Genomic DNA, 25,220 nt, shown 5'->3' with positions numbered 1-25,220 from the left:
ATCCCCCTAGACAAGTTCAAATCACCAGTTCTTCCCAAAGATCTAAAGGAGCTAGCAGATATGATCTTGAACCACGGAATCATATTTTTCAAAGATCCTGGACCACCAGGGAACCACCAGAAGATTGGAAAAGAACTACATGGCATGGGTCCGGATTACCTACGGCAACACCTGCGGCCGGTGTCAACTTCCCTCCGTCCGGTGCGCTCCCACAGAGAGGGCCTCCTCAGGGTGCCTCCGATCAAGGAATGTTGATTGGTGACCCCCAGGGGGAGAGCGTTCTCTGTGGGTGCGCCAGACCTATGGAACCGCTTGCCGGTTGAGCTCCGGATGGCCCCCGACCTTCGCTCCTTCCGGCGCGATCTCAAAACCTTTCTTTTTGAACAAGCTGGCGTGGTCTGATGGGATGGGGTTGGGTTTTATAAATCGGTTTTAACTTTTTAATCTGTATTAATTTATTATGGGCATTGTTGTTTAATTACTTTTTAATTTTTGTATCCTGTTTTTTATTATGTATTGCCCTGTTCACTGCCCTGAGTCCTTCGGGAGAAGGGCGGTATACAAATTAAATTATTAAATTATTATTAAATTATTAAAAATGAAAAAAAAGGATCCAGAAAATTACAGATCAATCAGCCTGACATCACTACTTAGTAAGATTCTGGAAAAAATAATGAAAGAACGGATCTGCAAACACATAGAAGGAAGCAAAGCTATTACTAGGAGCCAATGGGTTTGTCATAAACAGATCATGCTGAAGAAATCTTATTGCATTCGTTGACCAAGTGACTAAATCGGTGGACTAGTGAAATGATGTGGACATTGTATACCTAGACTTCTGTAAGTCATTTGACAAAGTAAACCACAACCTACCTCTTGATAAGATAGAAAAATATGGGATAGACACATCACTACCAGATGAATTCATAAACTGCCTGACAAACTGCAATGTATATTTCTCAATTGAACTACATCTACAGCAAGGTCCCTTCCAACTCTGTTATTCTGTTAGCTTTATAAATAATTCAAGACAGAAAATATATCCAATACCCCTTCCTCCTTCCATTTTTCCCCACAACCACAACCCAGTGAGGCGAATTGGGCTGAGAGAAATTGGCCTAAAATCACCCAGCTGGCTTTCATGGCTAAGGTAGGACTTGAACTCACAATCTCCTGCTTTCTAGCCTGGTACCTTTACCATTAAACCAAAGTGGTTGAAACATCTTGCCTCATAAAAGTCAAGTTTGGGCTCCACACTATTGAATAAAGGAGTAAAAGGAGTTCTATTTTGCTGGATATTTGAAGCCAAGTGGTTCTCTTTGAGTTGCCTTTTTGTAAGCTTCAATAATATGATTTTAGTATTTTTATATTTGTTATGGTACTTTAACTAGAATTTATGGAAATGGAAACGTTTTTCTATACTATTATGAATTCTCTAGAGTAATGAAGCCACATATTTATTTGCAGTAAATAAGTAGACAATAATATGGATACAAAAGCTCTCACTGTATTCATGTGATCAATATTTTTGATGCTAAAGGACCTAATACTTGTTTGGTAAGTCCAGTGCCACAGTAGGTGAAACAATGATTGCAACTGTGTGGTGCCATGTCATGCATATATATGGGTGGAATTAAGACTTTTCCTGCTTTTGGTGCCGGTGGGTCACTTTTTAATGGTGACAAATCCATTTTGACATTTGCACCAGGATATTTGTTGTAAGGAGTTTTAGGAGTTTTAACAAAAGGGTTACTTATGGTCCTGGGGCTACGGTTGCCCCCCTCTGAGGTATATTACATGGAAACACTTTAAAATAATTGTTGGTATCTCATATAACCAGAGTTGACTGTCTTTTTGTTAGATAGTACTAGGTTGAAAGAATATGTTCAGAGATTGTTTATATTATAGAAATTCTTACCATCTGGGCTTCAGAAAGTTTGCTTTCACAGATCATACATTCTTTAATGTGAAGTGGATTTTCTGCACCACATGCAAAGCAAAATACTGTATCCTTTAAAGTATAGAACAAGCACAAATCACTAAAATTTGTAGAATATATGTATCAACAATACATGCCAGATATTCTATAGGTTACAATATTCTACAAAAGAAAACTTTCTTATAGGAAAGGAAGAAACAGACAGGTTAAATTTAAAAGGCAACTCAGTAAGTAAAAAAATGTAGCTTATATCAGGGAACATAGTTTATAGGAGAAAACAGATTTAACGCTTAAATGAATTTTTCTTTATGTTGCATTTGACAAAGAACTTCACAAGCTTGAGATATTAAAGGAAAGCCATTACACTGATTAAAGGCCAAAATTCATAGATGAGCACGAATCAGACCACATGGATCTTGCTTGGTTACATCAAGGATTTATATCAGCATGATTCACAGTGACTTATGGACATTTCCATGTAATTTTCTTGAGAACAATACAGAAATGTTTGCTGTTTCCTAAGGTTACTAGATCTGTCAATTGCCATCTAATGGTGGCCTGATTTTTGCAGATCAGATCCAATAGCCTTCTATTGCTTTCCTATTTAATTCTACCACAAGCTTTTGTTCATGAAGCTAAGCACCCAAAGAAACTCCTCCAAGTTTATAGCAACTGCAGTATTTCATGCTATTGTACCCTAAAATAGAGATTTGCTATAGACTGAACGTAAGTGTTGGTACATACCATACTAGGGACACATAAAATCATAGGATTTGAAATCAATAAATACCATAGGAAGATCCAAGAAACAGTAGCAATAGCACTTAGACATATATACTACCCCATAGTACTTTACAACACTCTCTGGGCAGTTTATAATGTCAGCATATTGCCCCCAATAATCTGGGTCCTCATTTTACCAACCTCAGGAAGGAAGAAAGGCTGAGTCAACCTTGGGCAGAATTTGCCTGCAATACTGCATTCTAACCACTGCACTAGGTAAAGGTAAAGGTAAAGGTTCCCCCGCACATGCGTGCTAGTCGTTTCAAACTCTAGGGGCCGGTGCTCATCTCCGTTTCAAAGCCAAAGAGCCAGTGCTTGTCCGAGGACATCTCCGTGGTCATGTGGCCGGCATGACTAGACGCCAAAGGCGCACGGAACGCTGTTACCTTCCCACCATAGTGGTCCCTATTTTTCTACTTGCATTTTTACGTGCTTTCGAACTGCTAGGTTGGCAGAAGCTGGGACGAGTAACAGGCGCTCACTCTGTTACATGGCACTCGGGATTCGACCCGCCAAACTGCCGACCTTCTGATCGACAACCTCAGCGTCCTAACCCACTGAGCCACCGCGTCCCTTAACCACTGCACTACCAGAGCCCAACAAAATATTTTCAAAACAGAAAATTTTAGAGAAAATAACACTGAATTTGGAAAGACACAGAACACAGAATGCTGTAGATGGTTCAAAAAGCCATCATCTATAATTGCAACAAAGGATAGTTTATGTGACATTTAACTGACTATTATTTGTACTTGCCTGGTAATGACAATCTATTTATTATCAAAATGTTATATTTTTTACATTACTTACAACTGTGTTTTACATTAAAGAGAGGATTTTTATGTAATTGGAATTAGGTTCAAAAGTAGATTCATATCTTATTTATTAATATATTTGCTCATGAGTAAACCTAGTCTCTGATGGTGTAGCTCAGGGGTATCAAACTGCTGGCCCGTGGTCCAGACGTGTCACACAGAAGCCGCACCTACCCCATTGCCGGCAATGGCAAAACAGTCCCAATATGTTGCGTGATATCACCAGATGTCACGAGTTTGACATGTCTGGTCTAGCTCATAGTCTAGGGATTCTTTTTGGTAAATTTCCAGAGAAGAAAAAACAAACATAATCTAAAAGATGAATTATTTGATCTATCACTAATACTATGCACTAGATCCACTCATGTTCCAGAGCAACAAAAAAGAAGCTACTATTATTATGCAACAATTAAAAGATTCTTCTTCCTTCTAGTTGCTCTTTATCACTAGGATGAAGGTAGTCTAAGTGGGAGCAGCAACACCCTTCCTGGCTGAAATATTTCTTAAAAGAGTTTGCAGTTGTTGGTATTAAGAACTGCAGTTAGCATTTGTGACAATAGCACTTTTTTCTTAAGCAAAACAAGAACTAGTTCCAGGACAGAAGTTATATTCCTTACTTGCTACAATTCTTATCAACTCTCTCTCTCACCCCCACCCTCACCCCTGGTTTAACAGAATCTTTATTAATTTGTTAACACATTAAAAAATGATTTGATCACCTGTGACTGAGATATCAACACAGCAGAGTTCGACTCTTGTCTAATATTTGAGACATTCAAATATTTTTTCAATGAATGTGGTCCATCAACATGTAAGGACAACGATGTTTTTTCATTCCACAAACCTAAAATGATACATACATCATATTAGCCTGTTACTTTCCTACAATATATTAAAAATAATGTAAACTTTGTCTAACACTGTATAAAGTGTAAAATTCTAACAACTAACTCACATAGCAAATCTGCAATAAAGGTAAAGGTAAAAGTTCCCCCGCACATGCGTGCTAGTCGTTTCTGACTAGGGGCTGGTGCTCATCTCCGTTTCAAAGCTGAAGAGCCAGCGCTTGTCCGAGGACGTCTCCGTGGTCATGTGGCCGGCATGACTAGACGCCAAAGGCGCATGGAATGCTGTTACCTTCCCACCGTAGTGGTCCCTATTTTTCTACTTGCATTTTTACGTGCTTTCGAAATGCTAGGTTGGCAGAAGCTGGGACGAGTAACAGGCGCTCACTCTGTTATGCGGCACTCGGGATTCAACCCACCAAACTGCCGACCTTCTGATCGACAAGCTCAGTGTCCTAACCCACTGAGCCACCGTGTACATATGGGCAAAAATGTAACAAGCACCCAAAATCCACCTCATGTTTTAATTTGCAATTAATATATAATTAGGATTTTTTTGAAATCTTGTATGTTTAGCAACATATTTGATTTTCACAAAAACTTTAATGTTGAATATCATCTAGACTGCTGAAAGTAAAGTTAAATACAAGCTGAACAGTTCTAAATGGTAGGAAAGAACATTTTTATACTTGAAAAGATATTTTAGCATCTTATAGAACAGCCTATGGTACAGTCCAACATTTTAGCTTAAGAGGTAATAGAAAATAGATGAAAACCCAGTTAAAACTTTACTATATAATTTTCTACTTAACTGCTCAGTTGCTAAATTATTCATATTATGTTTTGAAATTGCATTTCTATTTATATTGGTACTGAGAATACATTTCAGATTCACATAATCCCATCCCATCTCTTTCCTGACTATACTTAATGTAAAGTGTATTCACTTATTTTTGACAATAAAGTGGTCATGTCCTCAGCTAATCTTTGAGTAACTTTGGGAGCTCAGAATATCAAGGTCAAAATACCTTATTTTGATCAGCTTTTCATGATATAAAACAGAAAATATAAAAGATATATCAAAAGTGGTTTTTATTTTTGAAAAGGCTACTGGACTGGAGGAGCTTGAAGTTTCGCTTCCTATCCTGGAAGCTTCATCTGTTGTATTGGACGGTGTTGGAGATGGAAGGACAGTTATTGACAGTTGAGATTAGTTGGGGTGTGTGAGAATGATAGGTTCTGACAGAATGGGTGGGGGTGGAAAGATTGTATTTCCTATGCAGACAACTGGTCTTAACACTGTGTGGTTACTTGGGATTTTATCTGTGACCTCGGGGTGACTTGAATCAGAGAAGTGGAATCTTCTTGGAACAGTCAAAAAGACTGCATTGTAAATTGGGAATAGATGGTGTCTTATCCCTCCTCCTCTCTTGAGAGAGGCTGCTCAATGTTAACATAAATGGCCTCTTTTACCTCTCTTTTAAAGCAATGGTCCTCTGTATCCAAAATGTGGACTTTGTTGTGTTCAAAAGAGTGACCCTTATCTTTCAAGGGCAGATGTGCCTCTGAATCTTGTCCTGATGGATCAGATCTCCTGTATTGTGCCATGCGCTTGTGAAGTGGTTGCTTTGTTTCACCAATGTACAGATCTGCACACGTCTCACTGCATTGTATTGCATTTACTGCATTGCTCAGTTTGTGTGGAGGTATTTTATCCTTGGGTGGACAAGTTTCAGTGTATTGTTGGACTTAGTATATAAGTATGTGGTGTTAGGCTGAAAATCCTCCTGAGCTTTTCAGACATTCCAGCACACATGGAATGACAATGTTGTTTTATTTGTTATTCTCTTCTTTTATCTGTAGTAGAAGAGCTCATGCTGGATCTTTTTTGGGATTTAATGAAGGTCAAGTTCTGAGGGATTCCTTGATGTGTTTTTTCTTCTTCTTTTCCCTCTTTACTGGTAGGCAAACTTTCAGTTTAATGGTGTAGGGTTCTGATCATTCCCATTTTGTATTCCAATGGGTGGTGAGAATTAAAATGCAAATACGGTACTGATCTGTGTTTATTTTTATCAATATAAAAGATAATATGAAATCATAAATATAGCTAGAAACAAACAGGAGGCTTAAAATTTGGTGTAATTACTGAAGACCTTGGACTTTTAATCAAGTCACACTCTTCTTAGCAGAGTGCTATAAAATTTTGTTGGCTATTAAGCAAAACATGGCAGCATGGGAAGACAACGCATCACTTTGATCAGGTAAATGATAATTGAGCTAAAAAGAATCAACAAGGCTTGGTATTGAGTTTATGATGATGTGATAAATTTGCATTGCAGATTACAACTGACAGTAAAGAAGCAAATGGGCTGTTCTTTCAATAGCTCCTAATATATAGTGACAAAGGCATTGATTATATGGTATTTTTTGGTATCTCCCTTCCAAGATTGCAGTTTGCAGGCCATCACAACATGCCAATCTCTTTGGAATTTTGATATGGGGATAAGACATCTATTTATTTATTTATTTATTAGTTTTTATAAACCGCCCTTCTCCCGAGGGACTCGGGGCGGTGTACAGAGGAAGGACGAAGAATACAGACCGAACAATAAAATAATAAGAAACACTAATGAACACAAACTGGGACCCCAATTAACGCTATCATGCCAGGCCAGCCTGCTGGAACAAAAAAGTTTTTTAAGTCGCGACGGAAGGTACGGAGGTCAGGGGCCATCCGGATTTCGGTAGGTAAGGTGTTCCAGAGGGCTGGCGCACCCACTGAGAATGCCCTCCCCCTGGGGGCCACCAGCCGACATTCCTTGAGCGGTGGCACCCTGAGGAGGCCCTCTCTGTGGGAGCGCACAGGACGGTGGGGTGCTGACATCGGCAGAAGGTGCTCCCGTAGGTAGTCCGGACCCATGCCATGTAGGGCTTTGAATGTCATTGTTAGCACCTTGAACTTCACACGGAAGGCAACCGGAAGCCAGTGCAGCGCACGGAGGAGAGGTGTGATATGGGAGTATCGGGAGGCTCCCAAGAGTGTCCGTGCCGCCGCACTTTGCACCAGTTGAAGCTTCCGAGTGGATCTCAAGGGCAGCCCCATGTAGAGAGCGTTACAATAGTCTAGGCGAGATGTCACAAGGGCATGGGTGACTGTACGTAAGGAATCCAGGTCTAGATAAGGCCGTAGTTGGCGAACTAGTCGAACCCGGGAGAAGGCCCCCTTGGTCACAGCTCCAATGTGGTCTTCCAGGGAGAGCTGCGAGTCTAGGAGGACACCCAGGTTGCGGGCCCTATCAGCAGGGGGAAGTAACTTGTCCCCAATGTTAAGCAGTGGGACGTTCTGAATCTCCTGGCTTGCCGGTACGTACAGCCATTCAGTCTTGTCCGGGTTCAGTTGAAGCCTGTTTCTCCCCATCCATTCCCGGACCGCTTTCAGGCAGCGGGACATCACGTCTAGGGCATCACTGATATTGTTAGGAGTTGAGATAAAAAGCTGGGTGTCATCAGCATACTGATGGTACCCTACTCCAAAACTGCGAATGATCTCACCCAGCGGTTTCATGTAGATGTTGAACAGGAGAGGCGAGAGGACCGACCCCTGAGGGACTCCGCAAGCGAGAGGCCTCGGGGTCGACCTCTGTCCCCCTGTCAGCACCGACTGCGAGCGACCCTGGAGAAAGGAGGAGAACCAACGCAGAACCGTGCCTCCCACTCCCAGTCCCCTGAGGCGTCGCAGCAAGATACCATGGTCGATGGTATCGAAAGCCGCCGAGAGGTCTAATAAGACTAGGACAGAGGAATGGCCCCTGTCCCGGGCTCTCCAGAGATCATTCATCAGAGCGACCAATGCCGTCTCCGTGCTGTAGCCCGGCCTGAAACCCGATTGGTACGGGTCTAGATAAACCGCTTCATCCAGGATCTGAGGAAGTTGGTGCGCCACCACGCTCTCAACAACCTTCGCAAGGAAGCGAAGATTGGAGACTGGACGAAAGTTATTCAAAGAGGATGGGTCCAAGGTGGGCTTCTTGAGGAGAGGTCTCACCACCGCCTCCTTCAAGGCGGTGGGGAAGTGACCCTCACTCAGAGAAGCAGAGATGACCGCTAGGAACCAGCCTCGTGTCGCCTCTCGAGCTGCATAGGCCAGCCAGGAAGGGCACGGGTCCAGTAAGCATGTGGAGGAGCTCAACCTTCTCATAATCCTGTCCACTTCCTTAGGAGTTACAGGATCAAATTCTTCCCAGATGATGTCGACAAGACTGTCCATGTCTTGTTCTTCCATCTCAGCCCAGTTGGAGTCCAGACCAGTTCGAATCCGAGCGATTTTATCCAGCAGATATTGACCAAATTCCTCGGCTCGACCCTGCAAGGGTTCCCCCCTCACCTCTTGGTTTAATAGGGAGCGAGTCACCCTGAACAAGGCAGCCGGGCGATTATCTGCGGACGCGATGAGGGTGGAAAAGTAGTTGGATTTTGCCACCCTTATCGCAGCGAGATAAGACCTGGTGAGGATTCTTAGTCGCAATCGGTCGGATTCGGATCGACTGGACCTCCAACGGCTCTCTAGGCCCCGTCTCCGACGCTTCATCTCCCGGAGCTCCTCGGTGAACCATGGGGCTCGCTGGGATCTGCGCCGGGTCAGAGGCCGCAAGGGTACAACTCGGTCCAGAGCCTCCGTGGCTGCCTTTTCCCAGGCTTCCACTAAGGCTTCCGCCGAGCTGTGAGCAGGGGGTGCATGCGAGTCCCTAAGCGCTGCCTAGCAGTTTTATGACTGGGAACTCACCCAGCTAAGAATACTCAGTAGGAATTGGGCTGTGCTTATTTTGTCTATCTCAAATATTTGTTGTTTAAGGCAGGAATTAGCCTTGGTGGAGCAGTGGGCTAATGCCTCCTTAAGTAACACCAGCTGTCTGCAATTATTGCAGGTTCGCATCCCACCAGGCTCAAGGTTGACTCAGCCTTCCATCCTTCCGAGGTAGGTAAAATGAGGACCCAGATTGTTGGGGGCAATTAAGCTGACTTTGTAATAATGCCGCTTGGTGTGTGTGTGTGTGAAAGCCCTAATAAGCAGGCATATACATAGAATGAAGGCAACTGCTAAGCTTGTAAGCCGCCCTGAGTCTTCAGAGAAGGGCGGGATATAAATGGAATTTTTTTAAAAAAATCCCTAACCTGTCCGGGTATGCAAATTGGAGGGAGGATGGTTCTGCGCAAGCGGCGGATGTGTGTGCTTGCCCACTGCTTGCACAAATGGAGCAGCTCTTGCCTGCTACTTGCGCAAGTGGAGTTGCATACACACGCACATGCCTCCTGCTTCCACAGCCCAATCCCATGATTAAGTTTCTTCCTGGACAGGTCATAACCCATTATTTTTAATGCATGAGGATGGAAGCCACAATAATGCAGTTCTTTTTTCGATTTAAAGATAAAGTGATCAGCTAACACATAGCACTGTAGAAGTCTGTAGAAGTCTGGCGAAATTCGAAGGTATTAATCCAAAGATCTTTCACCTCTGGTTTAAATAAACAGTACCTGTTAATTTATGTGCTGCACCATTCCAACTGGATTCACTTTCCATATTCACTCCTTTCTTTATTAGCTTCAAATCAGGCAATTCACTTTCAATCTGCTAAGAACAAAAGATGTTGATCTATCTATATTTATGCTTTTTTTTTCTAAATCCCAAATTCAGCTTTCTACACAGCTATCTTCTAACAGCTGCTTAACTTGTAATACTGATTTTTTTTTAAAGTGGTCACATGCACCTTTGCAAAATGTTATCTGAAATATTGTGAAACTGAGAATTTTTTTTAGGAATCACCCTGTTATCTCACCCCTATGTCAGGACTCAGTTAGTGGCTGGAAGATTCTAGAATCTAGACTAACTAGGTAGATTCATCTGACCAGGAGAGCAGGAATGAAGAGACTGTATAAAAGGACCTGTCATGAAGAGGCACTATGAAAACTAGAGATCAATCCAAGTCTTCATTTCAAGAAGGGAATTACTAGAAAAGGGTATGAAAGATTGGAGTAATGTATTTGCTTGTGTAATATTCTGTTCCAAATATTGTAGGTTTTTATGGTAAGAAGATATCCTGACTGTATCCTGACTGTATCCTGACTTGCACATGCCGCAAAGTTTCCTCATCTTCAGCTTTGCCAAAACAGAGCAGGATGCAGAACAAGGATTTTTTTAAAAAAAAAATATTTAAAAGGAGAATTCAGTTGAATATTATAAGCCAGGGATCCCCAACTCCTGGCCATGGCCCACTACCGGGCTGCAGCCCATTCAGAACCGGGCTGTGCAAGCACGCACACCTGCAGTACCACTTCCGTGTGCAGCGGGTGAGCAAGTGTGCACAACTCCATTTGTGTGAGTAGTGGACGGGTGTGCCTGCTGCTTGGGCAATGGACCTGCATATATGCGCACTCAAAGCTCGTGCAGAACCATCCCTCTCTCCCTCCTACAGGTCCACAAAGCCAGAAAGGTTGGAGACCGCTGTTATAAGCAACTGTCTAACGTTAAGAGTTCTTAAACATTAGCGCAATCTACCTAAAACTCTGCTTTGCTGGAGATGTTTAAACAGAAGGCGAATAGCCACCTGTCAGTGATGGTTTAGCGATTGTTAGTACTAAACAGAGGGATTGGATTAGATGTTGTTCCATTGTTTACATAATGTAATTTCATCTGTTTAATTGAGCTCCTTGAGATAATTTAGGAGTCTGGCAGGATGTTTTTTTGATAGCACCTTTTCAGTCTAATCAAATTTATTGGAAGGTGCAAATTTATGTGAACTACAGCTCATTTCTATATCTGTCTGCAGCAGCTAAGCTGATGTGGGGATTGAAATGAATGATGACAGAAAAAGGGGGGAAGAGAGGGTAGCTATGTCACTGCATATGAGAAGGATAGATTACAAGAGAGAGAGACAGAGACAGAGAGAGACAGAGAGAGTCAGACAGATCTCCTGCATTACAAATAGATTTTTAATTACAGAACCCAACTAACTGAAGAACGGAAGAAAATAGCATCTTGACAAATTGTCAGCCCCACTATGTAGATCAAACCAAGAAATCAACACCACCAGAAGACTAAATATTGGCTATAGAAACAGAATGTTGCAAGTCTGTGCTTTGCTCTCCCCCACAATGCCCTCTATTATGTGAATTAGTGAGGTATGAAAGGATAGGTCAAGACCTGTTCTCTTTCATCAGTTCTATTTGAGTAGAGTAGCCATACAAGAAAGGGGAATTCCTTGGATGGTTACTCTAAATCAGGGGTGTCAAACTGCCGGCCCATGGGCCAGAGCGTCACAGAGAAACCGCGCCCATCCCATTGCTGGCAATGGGGAAAAGTTCCGATACGTCGCGCGACGTCACGTGACATCGCGAGTTTGACATGTCTGCTCTAAATCAAGTAGAATTTAGACAGTCGTCTGGAATGTTCTATTTGAATTCCTATAAATAGCATGGGGTTGCACTTGATGACCTAAGTCAGGGGTAGGCTATGCTGACTCAGGAATTCTGGGAGTTGAAGTCCATGAGTCATAAAAGAGCCGAGGTTGCCTACCCCTGACCTAAGTGCTTTCCAAATCTAAAATTCTATGGCAGTAAGTTTAAACACACAACAACATCATTTCAATCAAAGAATGTGCTGGAAATGGCCATCAGTTGAAGGGATTTTAGGTCATGTTCTTACAAACATAAGAGGCCATTAGCTCAAAAGTAGCAATGTTCCAAACATCGTGACTATAGAAGTGAATTAAAAAGAGAAGGCACATAAAGAAATAGTTCAAAGAACAGAATATAAAAGATTTTTTTTTAAAAAAAAAAAGATGCTGAACATTACCAATTCAATGGCAGGTGGAAAACTACCAGGGGAATGAGAGAATACAGTCAAGGGGGAAAAGTCTTTTTTAAACTCTGGAGAACTGAAGAACTACATTGGGCTTGACTAAGGTAGAACTGCAGAACTGAAGACAATATTCTACATTGGGCTTGACTAAGGCAGAGTGGAGCAGGATAATTAGCAAACTGGTAATGAAAATCTGGCTTAAATCTTACGGGCTAATGTGAGTAGCTAGAAGAAAACTTATTTGTAAGTTTAAAGGAAAAACGTAATTTAAGCAAAACTTGCTCAGTAAGTAAGAATTCTCAAAGCCCATTTAAATAGAAGATTTCTGATATTATTGTTAGTGAGTCTGTTTCCAAATCCCTGATTTCTTTGAACAATAATAATGGATATGCACAGGAGCAAAATGATCATATTATACTAGTATTAGAACCCGTTGCAATAGATTTTTCAAATCTTACAAAAATTACCTTTCTAGTGAGACAATTCAGGAAATTCTCATCTTTATCAAGGTCATGAGGGTTTGGAGTTGCATGTTCTACTACAAATACTTTTGTTACAATGGCACTTTCTCTGTAATCTCTGTAATTTAAGAATCAAGAAATATTATTCTTTCTTTTTATTACTGTAGGCTGCCAAAAGTAGCTCCATGGTAGTTTAGGTAGCAAATAAGTTTAACAAAATAAATAAATTAGACAAAACCTACATAACGTATAGCCCAAAAAAGAACAGCACTTCAGTCACATATAAGTAACTTAACCAAGATGACAAACCTTATTTTTTTACTGGCTCTCTAATATTACATAATGAAAAAAAAATGGTAAAGACATTCTCAAATTGAAATTGGTTTTCTTGGCAAATATAAAATAGTGGTTTGTCATTGCCTTCTTCCAATTATTTATAGTTCAAGAATTTCCTGGAAATATCCTATTTATTAACTTAGCTTCTGAATCCTGACAAAGAACTACCAGCTGCTGAGAATGGCACAGATAAAACTAATAAACTAATATGTTTAATATCTTAACATAGTTACAACCAACCTTTTGATTTACCACAACCACATAGAATAGAATGAAAACTTTATAGTCACTTTAAATGTACACTAATCAGCATGCATTAAAATGAAATTTCATTGCATTCAGTTCTCAAAAAATACCATTATGCATATACTCATTCACACACATATGACACAGAGAAACATCAGTCTAGTTTGAATGTATTCATATACATGGCAGATGGCATAAGGAACAAAGCTGTTACAGAATCTAGTAGTTCTACTATAAATACTTTGAAACCTCCTCCCAGAGGGGAGCAACAGAACCAGACCATGAAGTGGGGGTGTGGGGTCTCTAACAATGCTTATAAGCAGTAGTGCTTATAAGCAGTATCCTGAATCACAGGAAAGCGAGCTTCCTATAATCTTCTCAGCTCTCCTTACCACTCTAACTACATTTTTAAACATCATCATTCAAGTTATTACCATGTTTGCATTATACAGTATAGCAAGCATTAATCAGGGATAAAGTATTAATCCATCAAAATCACTCCTGATAATACAGCATATTACTATACAGCTGACTCCAACTTGCCAATTTCTTTCTTTGGGTGATATCCCAGCCCTCTTTGTAGTGGATGCTCAGTAGGCAATCTTTTTTTCCCCAAAACAAATGCAGAAAAAATATAGAAGGCTTGACTGAGATCAAGGCTAATGCACATGGAATGGAGTAAGTCTCCCTATCACCACCACCTTGTGTCCAGATTCATATCCCACCACATCTGTGGGTTTGAAAACAAAACTAAATCAGCAAAGATACTGCTGCAGGAGTAGCTCAACTATGTAATTGCTCCTCCTCTCATGTTCTGTACTCAGAGCCTGCTGGAAGGGGGAATTAACAAATTTCAGTTTGGATTAGGAAAACATAAACAAAATCATGGCCGGTGGTTTAAGTTAAAGTGTACCATAAAGTGAAATGTTCTAAATTCAGTTGGCAAACAAAATTTAAGAAGCTTCTCTTGAAAGACAAAAAGAAGGGATTATGTAAAGTTCATGACAGACAAAAAAAGAGTAAAATATAAATCCTTTTTTTATGTTAGGACTTCTGGATTGCCATTTTTCAGAATAAAAGTCTGTCTCAAAATACAGCTCTGAATTAAAAGACTAGATAGGATTTACATATACTTGTTTGGCACTGCTAAGGTGAAGACAAAAATATCACTATTTCATCAAAAAGAATGAAAACTTCCAGAAAAATGCTGCAAATTGAACAACAGATCTGAAAAATCATGTTTTAATTATGACATATATAGGTGATTAGCACTTTTGTAATTGTGCCTATAAAAATTATTCTTCTGACACAGAATTCAAGAAATCTTGATGTTATCGTTGATACCTACTATAAGTAACAGGGGTTAACGAAATATAGAATCAGAAAATTCCATCAATAATCAGTAAGGAAAATCTCTACAAAATAGGAATTTAGCAATAAGGCTTTGTGTATTAACATAGGGTGATCAGGCAAAGAATATTTTACGGAAATGATTTCCTATGAGCACCACTACATATACACATTCTTCTTCCAATATAGTAAAACCTGCCTCACTAAATATCTCTTCCATAAAAAGCAAAACAAATTATGCATGCCAAAAATCTCATTTCTAAGCTCCGAACAAAGAAAAACTCAGTTCTACATTTATTCAAAGTAGGAGTTACAAGTCCTCAAGATACAACTGTAACGGAGCCTTCCCATTATACTGGCATGTTGCAAGGCCCTTAAGCTAAACGGCCTCGTTTAATAACACTTACCGTTGCTCTCCATGATGTGGCCATTAAATAAATTTGTGGATTGTTAAATAGAGCTCAAGGTTCCTCAGGGTTCCCTAGCCCACCCAAAGCCTCCCCCACTACCTGAGACAGCCTGTCCTCTGCTTCCCATCCCTTGGGTCCCCACACAACTTTTCCCACTCCCACTGAGGCCCTGCAGGCCTTCTCATTGCTTAACGTTTAAAGAGGTCTTCCAGAGAACTGGGATGGATTGCTTCATCGCACTGGAAACACTTCGGCCACTGAAAACATTGCAGCCACTTCTGGAATTGCACCGTGCAGCTGAGGGACAAAGCAACCCATCCTGCTTCGCTAACATGGTCTGCACAGCCTTCCAGAGACTTCCATTTCTGTAGCCACCAGAAGCTTTCTGCAGCATTGTGCAGACCCCATTAAGACAGCAATCGCTCCATTTTGCTGCCTTAATGCATAGCACTGCACAAAGCTTCTGAAAGGGTCAAGGGTGAATGGCCTGCCCTTTTTCTGCAACATGAGGTTTGGAGAACTTCAAAAGGTAAGTATGAGATAGGTGATAGGCGTGTGAAGAGCAGCCCCAAGCACTGCAGTTTCCTGGAGGGAAGGGATGGGGAGATAAAGGCAGGGGGCACTACAGCATCCCTGTGGTCAGATGTAAAGGTGAATGATGATGGGGGCACTGCAGTGGCCATAACTTCAAAACAAGGCCATAAATAGCTGGGGGGGGGCGTCTTTCAATAGCCATAAAGTGACTGTTCATATTTCGAAGACTACCTGTACATAGTGAAAATACTTACTTTGTGACTGCCAATGCCTTGATGGTTATTTTCCCATGTGGTAAGGTAATTGGTTCCTTATACTTAAAAGTATTATGTTCTCTATAATCAAACCTCTTCAAATATTGTGGTTTACTTCCATCAATAGTAAAATGTATGGTCACATCACGTGTATCTGAAAGACAGTAATAAGGAAATCCACATCATCTCTTTCAATAAGACATTATACATTAATTTACCAAAAAAAACACAAAACCCACAGGCAAACATTTATGTCGCAGATGTCCAAAAAGGAAAAGAAATTATAGGCTTTGGAAAGTAGTTTGGAAAATCTAGGAGAACTTACTAGAAAGTTAAGAATTTGCTAAATAATAATGTCTGTAATGATACCTAGAGACAATGTGGTGCAGTGGTTAAGGCATCAAGATAGTTTTTTCTTCACAAGATTTTTTTAGAATTGGCTTGCAATTGTCTCCTTCTTAGGGCTAAGAGAGAATGACTGGCTCGGAGTAATCCAGCTGGGTTTGTGCCTGAAGATGAACTAGAACTCACAGTCTCTCAGTTGCTTGTCTGTTGCCTTAACTACTGCACCAAGCTAGCTTTCTTATGAAGATACGAGGTTATAAAAATTAGGTCTATTTCTATGTAAAACCAATACATTCCAAAAGTATTTTAGGGTAGAGATGCTTTTCTTTTTTAATTGCCTTCCTGTGAATTGGCAAATTGATAGCTTTTCTTCTACTAATGAAGAAGCCTACAGATGGTTGTTCCAACAACAATGTCCTGAATCTTTATCAGTCTGGGATCATTGCATATAATGCAATTGTAATCCTTCCTTTTGTACTATATTGAAAAAATAGCTGATTTTGGAAAAAAATAACCCAAAACAAACATCGGCAACACTGAAAGAGACAAACAAGTATGACTTTAAAGGTAAAGGTAAAGGTTCCCCGCACATGCGTGCTAGTCGTTTCCAACTCTAGGGGCTGGTGCTCATCTCCGTTTCAAAGCCGAAGAGCCAGCGCTTGTCCGAGGACGTCTCCGTGGTCATGTGGCCGGCATGACTAGACGCCAAAGGCGCACGGAACGCTGTTACCTTCAAACCGTAGTGGTCCCTATTTTTCTACTTGCATTTTTACATGCTTTCGAACTGCTAGGTTGGCAGAAGCTGGGACGAGTAACAGGCGCTCACTCTGTTACGCAGCACTCGGGATTCGACCCGCCAAACTGCCGACCTTCTGATCGACAAGCTCAACGTCCTAACCCACTGAGCCACCACATCCCTCAAGGATGACTTTAGGGGTATAGAAAACATATTTCATGAAAAGCTGCATCAAGCAGTTAATGTTGGCTGAGAATTCTGTGAATACAGTACTTTATATCAAAAAGAAAAACTGTTGGACAAGCCATCACATATGAAGGCATGTTATTTTTGATTCAGTTTCCAACATAATGAAGAAATGGCTTTTCTGACTTTCAAAGCAGATACAATTTAATCCACAGTCTTCATTTTACCTTTAATTATAATGGCATATATTATTTGGACACTGAATCAATGATTTTTCTGTGAAAGACAAGGGGTAAGATGACCCTTATGGTAACAGCCATATTTGTTTTATTTGTAGGCAACCCTACAATGTGCACTGTATAGGTCCATTTTTTTAAACCTCAGAACCTGCTACCAATTTTGTTCCTTTATATGTCCTAAAGTTTGACTAACATAATCTGCATAAAGGTAAAGGTAAAGGTAAAGGTTCCCCCGCAAATGCGTGCTAGTCGTTTCCGACTCTAGGGGCCGGTGCTCATCTCCGTTTCAAAGCCAAAGAGCCAGCGTTTGACCGAGGACGTCTCCGTGGTCATGTGGCCGGCATGACTAGACGCCAAAGGTGCATGGAACGCTGTTACCTTCCCACCGTAGTGGTCCCTATTTTTCTACTTGCATTTTTACGTGCTTTCAAACTGCTAGGTTGGCAGAAGCTGGGACGAGTAACAGGCGCTCACTCTGTTACGCGGCACTCGGGATTTGACCCGCCAAACTGCCGACCTTCTGATCGACAAGCTCAGTGTCCTAACCCACTGAGCCACCACGTCCCTATAATCTGCATAAAAGATATTATTTCTAATGTTTAGAAAAAAAATCTTAAAATTAATTTTCTATTTGTAATACATTATATAATATGGCATATCTACAGCATTGCTTGGACTGGCATCCTGTTCAAATGGAAGATGTAAGTTCACAGTCAAATCTGAACACAAAGGCAAACTAGTTCTACCTGAGGTCCATCTCTTGATTTGTGGAACTCCACAAGAATTTATTTTGTCCATTCACTGTCAGGATTTGAGCATATGGTGTCATCTCTATGTAACTTACATTTCTTGTTTTTTTTCCTGCCCAAGATGGCGACGGCCGCAACTTAGGCTTCGGGCGCTCTTTGAGGGCTTCAAAGGATTTAGCTCGGGGAAGCCCACGGTATGTCGAGGCGATTCTGGGGGTGGGGGGTCTAAAAACAGTTGCTGGGCGCTGTTTCTCTGCGGCGCTGATCCCCCCTTCGAGCTAGCGGCTTTTGATATCTGCCGCCTGTCAACCTGCCGGCCCATGATGGCGCCGAACGCTGCTACGCTGTGAAACCCGAGATGTCAGCCCTGCTTTTTCATCTGCTGCTGGCCGAGGCGACTTCGTGCTGCTGTTGGTTGTGGCTACTCCGGGACTCGGGGGTTTTTAAAACAGCTGCTAAGCGCTGCTCCCTGTGGCGCTGAGCCCCCCCCTCCGAAATAGCGGCTTGTGGATTCTAGCGAGCGGTGCCGAGAACTGTCTGTCGACTGTTTGTCGACTTGCTGAGCCTCATCATGGTGCTGAGCGCTGCCATGTCGTGAAGCTCGGGACGTCTGCTTTGTTTCCATCTGCTCGCGGGCTGAGGCAGCTTTGGGGATTGGGGATTGTTGGAACAGCTGCTGGGCGCTGCTTTTCGTGACGCCGAGCCCCCCCCCCCAACCAGCGGCCTGCTGATTTGAACGAGCAGCGCTGAGAATTTCCTGCCGACCTGCTGAGCTCCGTTATGGCGCCGAGCACTATTACAGCGCCGAGAAGCCCGGGACGCCTTGCCTGTCTTCCTTCCTCTGCTTGTTCGCCGTGGATACCCTCTGTTGTTGGAGGGGCATCGGCGATGATCCCACCGGACGGAGATTCTTCCACTACCATCGGCTGGCTGGCACCGTTTTCTGCGGTGCGGAGCCTCCTCCTCCTCCCGGATGGTGGTTGCAGACTGTGGGCCTGGTCATCGGCCTCGGCGGACATGCTAGCGATCTTTCTGATTCAATATAGCTGCTGGGACTATCTCTTTCCTCCGTTGGAGATGGTTTGGACTGGCGGACGGGCATTGACTGACAGCGCTGATTGGCGGTGTGAGGATCAACAGAGGCCTGGCCTCCCTGTCCTTTACTTTTTTGTTGCCAGGCAGGCGTTATGACTGGCTCCGTACCTGATGGGAATTAAGATCTCCCTATTGATAGTCCAGTGTGGACGGGACTGAACCGTGGTGGGAGGACGGTTTTGGACCGGTCAGCGTCCACCTCACTGGTGTGAGAGACCAGTTGGGGTGGGCCTGGCTCAGGATCCCCTTTTTCTCTCTCTGCTCCAGTCAGATGCCTCAGCCGGAGTGAGAGGACGGCTGAGGTTGTCTTTTGGATTTCCATCTCAGGTGAGAGCTGAGATGGCTTTGGCTTTGCAGATTGAGAGATACGCCCACTGGACTTTTTCTTTCTCCATCTATGTACCATCAACGAGCGATCCTCTGGATATATTTGCAACATCGGCCCTGAGAGACTATTCGAGCGCAATATGATCTATCGTTATTCCGAAGCGGACTTGTATGCCCTTAGGGCGGTTCCTGCCTCATGGGCGCGACCTGTCGCCTGTTTCCATACTCCCCTTAATGACGGGTCCAAGTTTTGGGACTCCGAGAGGTGGTTGGGCTTGGACAGGGGCCTCGAGTTAAGACGCGCTAAGAGGCCCCTGATAAGATTCTTAGCCGGTTATTTTAAGAGGTTAGGGAGGGGGAGGAAGGGGAGGGTGGGGAAGGAATTTGTAACCGGCACTCAGTCTGGACCTGTTAGAGGTCCCGACGGGACGGGGTCGGGGGAGGTGGCTGCTGGCGCTGGGAATGTGGGGGTGGGGCATCGAATCCCCACGGCGATAGGGTATGGCAGCAGGTGTTTGCGCGGAGGGCCATATCAACATCTGGGATCGCGCCCCCGCTATCTCCGAGCGGTGGCGCGCTCCGACCCTCCAGTTAGCACCCTCCTACCCGGGGATGAGGGTGATCAGGCCCCTGAGCTCAGGTTGGTCTATTTTAACGCTAGATCCGTAGTTAACAAAGCTCCCCTCATCCGTGATCTGATCGAGGAGGAATGTGCGGATCTAGCGTGCATCACGGAAACTTGGTTGGGTTCGGAGGGAGGGGTGCCTCTCACCGAGTTATGCCCGCCAGGTTTCCGGGTGCTGCACCAGCCACGGGCTCAGGGCAGGGGTGGTGGGGTGGCAGTGGTTATTCGGGAGACTTTGTGTCCCCGGGAGGCCACCATTGTCCAGATGGCCGGGAGTGAATCCCTCCTCTTGAGATGTGGTCCTCGGGTTCAGTTGGGCTTGTTGCTCACATACCTGGCGCCCAGCTGTGTGGCAACAGCCCTGCCTGAGCTGCTCGACACCCTCTCAGGGTTGGCGGTGGAGTTCCCCAGGCTTATTGTCCTGGGTGACTTCAACCTGCCATCACTGGGGGGGTCGTCGGAGTTAGCTCGGGAGTTCATGGCTTCCATGACAGCCATGGGCCTGACCCAGGTTATTGAGGGCCCTACTCACGAGGGGGATCATACTCTCGACCTGGTGTTCCTGTCTGGACAGTGGTTGGATGATCTGGGAGGGGGTTCTCCGTCCATCACCCCTCTGTCGTGGTCAGATCATCACCTCCTGAGGCTGGTTTTCCGTCATGCCATCCCCCGCCGCTGGGCGGCGGAACCGACCAGGTGGTTCCGCCCCAGGCGCCTAATGGACCCGGACCGGTTCCAGAGGGCGCTTGGGCCGATACCTATCACCCTTACCCACAGCCCAGTCGATGCTCTGGTGGAGGCCTGGGAAACGGCTGCCACCAGGGCACTCGACTGTGTTGTACCCATGCGACCTCTGACTCGGCGCAGATCCCGTTGGGCTCCATGGTTCTCTGTGGAGCTCCGGGAGATGAAGCGTCGGAGACGAGGTCTAGAGAGCGGTTGGAGATCCAGCCGATCCGAATCCGACCGATTGCAGTTAAGAACCTTCATAAGGTCTTATCTTGCGGCGATAAGGACGGCGAAGTCTAACTACTTTGCCGCCCTTGTCGCGTCCGCAGATAATCGCCCGGCCGCCCTGTTTAGGGTGACTCGCTCCCTCCTTAACCAGGAGGTGAGGGAGGATCCCTTGCAGGGACGAGCCGAGGAGTTTAGTCATCATCTGACGGACAAAATCGCTCGGATCTGGACCGGCTTGGACTCTGACTGGGCAGAGTCTGATGTGGAGGAATCAGGCGGTCTTGAGCACGTTATCTGGACTGAGTTCGACCCTGTTTCCCCTGATGATGTGGACAGGATCATGGGGAGACTGAGCTCCACCACCTGTTTGTTGGATCCGTGCCCCTCCTGGCTAGCTTATGCGGCTCGGGAGGGAACACGAGGCTGGTTCCATGCAGTAATAACTGCTTCTTTGAAGGAGGGTGTCTTCCCTGCCGCCTTGAAGGAGGCGGTGGTGAGACCCCTCCTCAAGAAGCCTGCTTTGGACCCGGCTGTTTTAAACAACTATCGTCCAGTCTCCAACCTTCGCTTCCTGGCGAAGGTTGTTGAGAGTGTGGTGGCGCATCAGCTCCCTCTGTTCCTGGAGGAAACTGATTATCTGGACCCGTACCAATCGGGCTTCAGGCCCGGACACAGCACGGAGACGGCATTGGTCGCGCTGGTGAATGATCTCTGGAGGGCTAGGGACAGGGGTTGCTCCTCTGTCCTGGTCCTATTAGATCTCTCAGCGGCCTTCGATACCATCGACCATGGTATCCTGCTGCGGCGTCTCAGGGGGTTGGGAGTGGGAGGCACCGTCCTACGGTGGTTCTCCTCCTACCTCCAGGGCCGCTCGCAGTCGGTGTTGACAGGAGGGCAGAGATCCGCCCCGAGGTCTCTCATTTGTGGAGTCCCTCAGGGGTCGGTTCTCTCGCCCCTCCTGTTCAACATCTACATGAAGCCGCTGGGCGAGATCATTCGTGGTTTTGGGGTGGGGTATCACCAGTACGCTGATGATACCCAACTTTTTCTTTCCACCCCGAACCAACCCAGTGATGCCCTCTCCGTGATGTCCCGGTGCCTGGAGGCGGTTCAGGTCTGGATGGGGAGAAACAGGCTTCGTCTCAATCCCGCCAAGACTGAGTGGCTGTGCATATCGGCGTCTCGGGTTAACCAAGTTATTCCACCTTTAACGATGGGGGGTGAGGTGTTACCCCCCGTTGATAGGGCTCGCAACTTGGGCGTCCTCCTGGATTCACGGCTCAATTTTGAAGATCACATAGGAGCCGTGACCAGGGGGGCTTTTGCACAGGTTCGCCTGGTGCGCCAGTTGCGTCCCTATCTGGACCGAGACGCCCTACGCACAGTTACTCATGCGCTTGTGACCTCCCGTTTGGACTACTGTAACGCTCTCTACATGGGGCTGCCCTTGAAGACCACTCGGAGGCTTCAACTGGTGCAGAATGCGGCCGCGCGAGTTGTAATGGGGGTCTCCCGATACTCCCATGTAACACCTCTACTCCGCGAGCTGCATTGGCTTCCGGTTGCCCTCCGGGTGAAATTCAAGGTGCTGGTTATCACCTATAAAGCCCTACATGGCCTGGGTCCGGGTTATTTGAGGGAACACCTGCTGCCGGCATCAAACGCCCTTCGCCCAGTGCGCTCTCACAGGGAGGGTCTGCTCAGGGTTCCGCCGGTGAGAGATTGCCGGCGGGTGACACCCAGGGATAGGGCCTTCTCAGTGGGAGCGCCTGCCCTCTAGAACCAGCTGCCGGTAGAGTTGAGGACTGCTCCCGACCTCCGATCATTCCGCCGGGGCCTGAAGACCTGGCTCTTTGAGCTCTCGGGCCCAGGCTGAGGAGAAAATTTTAACTGGGGTTTTAATGTACAGGGTGATTTAATGCTTTTTAATTGGTTTTAACTTTTGTATGTTTTGATTTTTAATTCCCTGTAAACCGCCCTGAGTCCTCAGGGAAAGGGCGGTATACAAATGCAAATATTAAATTAAATTAAATTAAATTGTTTTCATTACATCCAAAATGGTCTATTGAAATCCTCTGTATTTTAATAGTAATTTTATTAAAAATTACAATTTCAACAATAAAAAACTAATACAACCTAAAAAAAAGATGCTGAAAAAATAGAAAACAAATAAGAAACTTAAAAGAAATATAAATGACTTTACCCTTCATCACAAATATAAACAATTTTAGAAACTTATCACCTCCTCTTAAAATACAACAACCTCTTCTTCCTACATCCCATATCCTATCTAGAAACAAATCCTTAAAACATCATATCAATCCTGATCCATAAAAAGTTCATTATGAGCTATCAGTTATAAAAACATATCTATTTTAACCTTGATCAAATAAACCAACTTTATATTCCTTTATTTAACTTTCAACATCTTGATCATTAGTCCCTTCAAATAATGTTCTAGAACTTGATATTTTTCCCATTTGTTTTCCTTTGTACTCACAAAATTCTTCAAACTTTTAACAAGCCTCTTTTATAAATCCAATATAGGAAAATTATCCAGGTCAGTCTCTTGGTTTATTATCTGTATATCTCTTTTAATTATTTATTTAGTTATTTTAATTATTCATCAGCCAGTTTCTTTTGTATACCCAGTGTTGCATCTTTTTCCATAACTTTCTTGTATCTTGTGATTTTTAAATCCATTTTCAGATTAGTCTCAGTCTTGCCCTGTAAAACTTGTTCTTTTTTCATAACATCTTTTAAATCCAGTCTATCTATAGAGACAGACATTCTTAAAATTAACTTTCAGGTCTATTGTTTAAAAATGCCTTTCCTTCTAATTTCCTCTAGCCCAACCTTCAAAGACTCAATTCTATTGTGTTTTTAAAAGAGAATTCAACAAAGGCATTTTCTCATGAGAATAATTTTTATAATTAGTTTCAAAATCTTAGTTCATTAGTAATTTTTCAAAATCAAAATCCTAATCACCCCTTTGTTGCTTATTTTAGAAAGATTTTTTTCCTCTAGAGGCCTTTGAATTCCTGACAACCCAATTATCTGTTTCACTGGTTTTACCCAATGGTTTCTAAAAGCAGACTGTCTTACTTATTCTCTAACAATCTTTTGTCAGTTTCATAAAAAGCTTCAGATCATAACTTTACATCGTGTTATGTTCTGTCCTTGTTTTAGTGTTTTCAATATCATTGCTGAGTTGTTGGAGCGGTTGTTTGGTTTTACAATAATATTTTAAGATATTAATGTTTATTTAGTATTACTCAGAAATCTGTAAGGGATGAGAGAGGCAATTGGGAAAGTAAGGAGTGGGCATGGGAATGAGCAGGAAAGTGTGGGGAGGGGGATGACAGGGTGAGAACAACCAGAATTGCTGATCTGGACTAAACCAGCTGATCAAAGATGAAGCCTGAGAACGGTATGCGAATCTATAACAGAGAGGCACCAACCTTCAAAACTGTTCTTAAAATATTAAAAAGAGATTTTATTGGACACTGACTGGCTGGCCAAGTGGGGAGGCCCAATGGGAAAGGGAAAATTGTAATATTTGTGCGGGAATACTCAGATCCAGCTTTGTTTTTGCTGTAACCACTTGATTTTAGTAAAAGCTTTCACCAAGAACTGGAGTCAACAGTCTGAGTAAGGGCCAGCCTGACATGTATATGCAAATAACTTTAGCATATGTTCTCACATAGTAAACATACCTGATTTCATTTCAACAAGAGTATTTGTATCTATTTCATGTTTTGCTCTGCTGCTTGAAATTCGAAGTGGTATAATCTGAGGTGTTAAAACAGATCCAGCAGTCATTATTTCACCAAAAATTAGGTTTCTAAAGAATGAAAAGGAACATATTTTAAACATACCAATACAGTCATAACTAAATACATAAATCTATCCATTAAAGTCAGTTGCCATTCTAGGATCCTTTTCATATGCACCAGGAAGGAGCAACATGCTTTCGTTCATGTTGGAAGCACCTAAGGTACTTGGAGGTTGAAAGGATTAGCCCAGAGGTCACCAGCCTTTTTCAGTTGGCAGACCAGAGGGAAAGAGAGGGGGAAGCATTTTACGTACAAACACACAAGGCCATGAGCATGTGCAGGATGCAAAAGGGGCGT

General features: G+C 43.6%; 1 protein-coding gene across 1 annotated transcript in view; it reads right to left on the bottom strand.

Annotated features, from left to right (window-relative positions):
• The window catches only part of DZANK1 (double zinc ribbon and ankyrin repeat domains 1), a 39,597-nt gene extending 14,682 nt beyond the window's left edge, over positions 1 to 24,915 (bottom strand). Inside the window, exons 1-6 of the mRNA XM_083357709.1 lie at positions 24,804 to 24,915; positions 15,829 to 15,982; positions 12,705 to 12,816; positions 9,915 to 10,008; positions 4,257 to 4,381; positions 1,919 to 2,011 (exon numbers count right to left, since the gene is read on the bottom strand). Of these exons, the coding sequence (XP_083213835.1) occupies positions 1,919 to 2,011; positions 4,257 to 4,381; positions 9,915 to 10,008; positions 12,705 to 12,816; positions 15,829 to 15,982; positions 24,804 to 24,909 (684 nt within the window). The 5' untranslated portion in view covers positions 24,910 to 24,915. The remainder of the gene's footprint in view (positions 1 to 1,918; positions 2,012 to 4,256; positions 4,382 to 9,914; positions 10,009 to 12,704; positions 12,817 to 15,828; positions 15,983 to 24,803) is intronic.
• Positions 24,916 to 25,220: the final 305 nt, after the last annotated feature.

This window comes from Vipera ursinii (assembly GCF_947247035.1).
Source record: "Vipera ursinii genome assembly, chromosome: 3".
Lineage (NCBI taxonomy): Eukaryota > Metazoa > Chordata > Lepidosauria > Squamata > Viperidae > Vipera > Vipera ursinii.
Note: the sequence above shows the minus strand (reverse complement) of the source record. Positions and strands in the feature narration are given on the sequence as shown.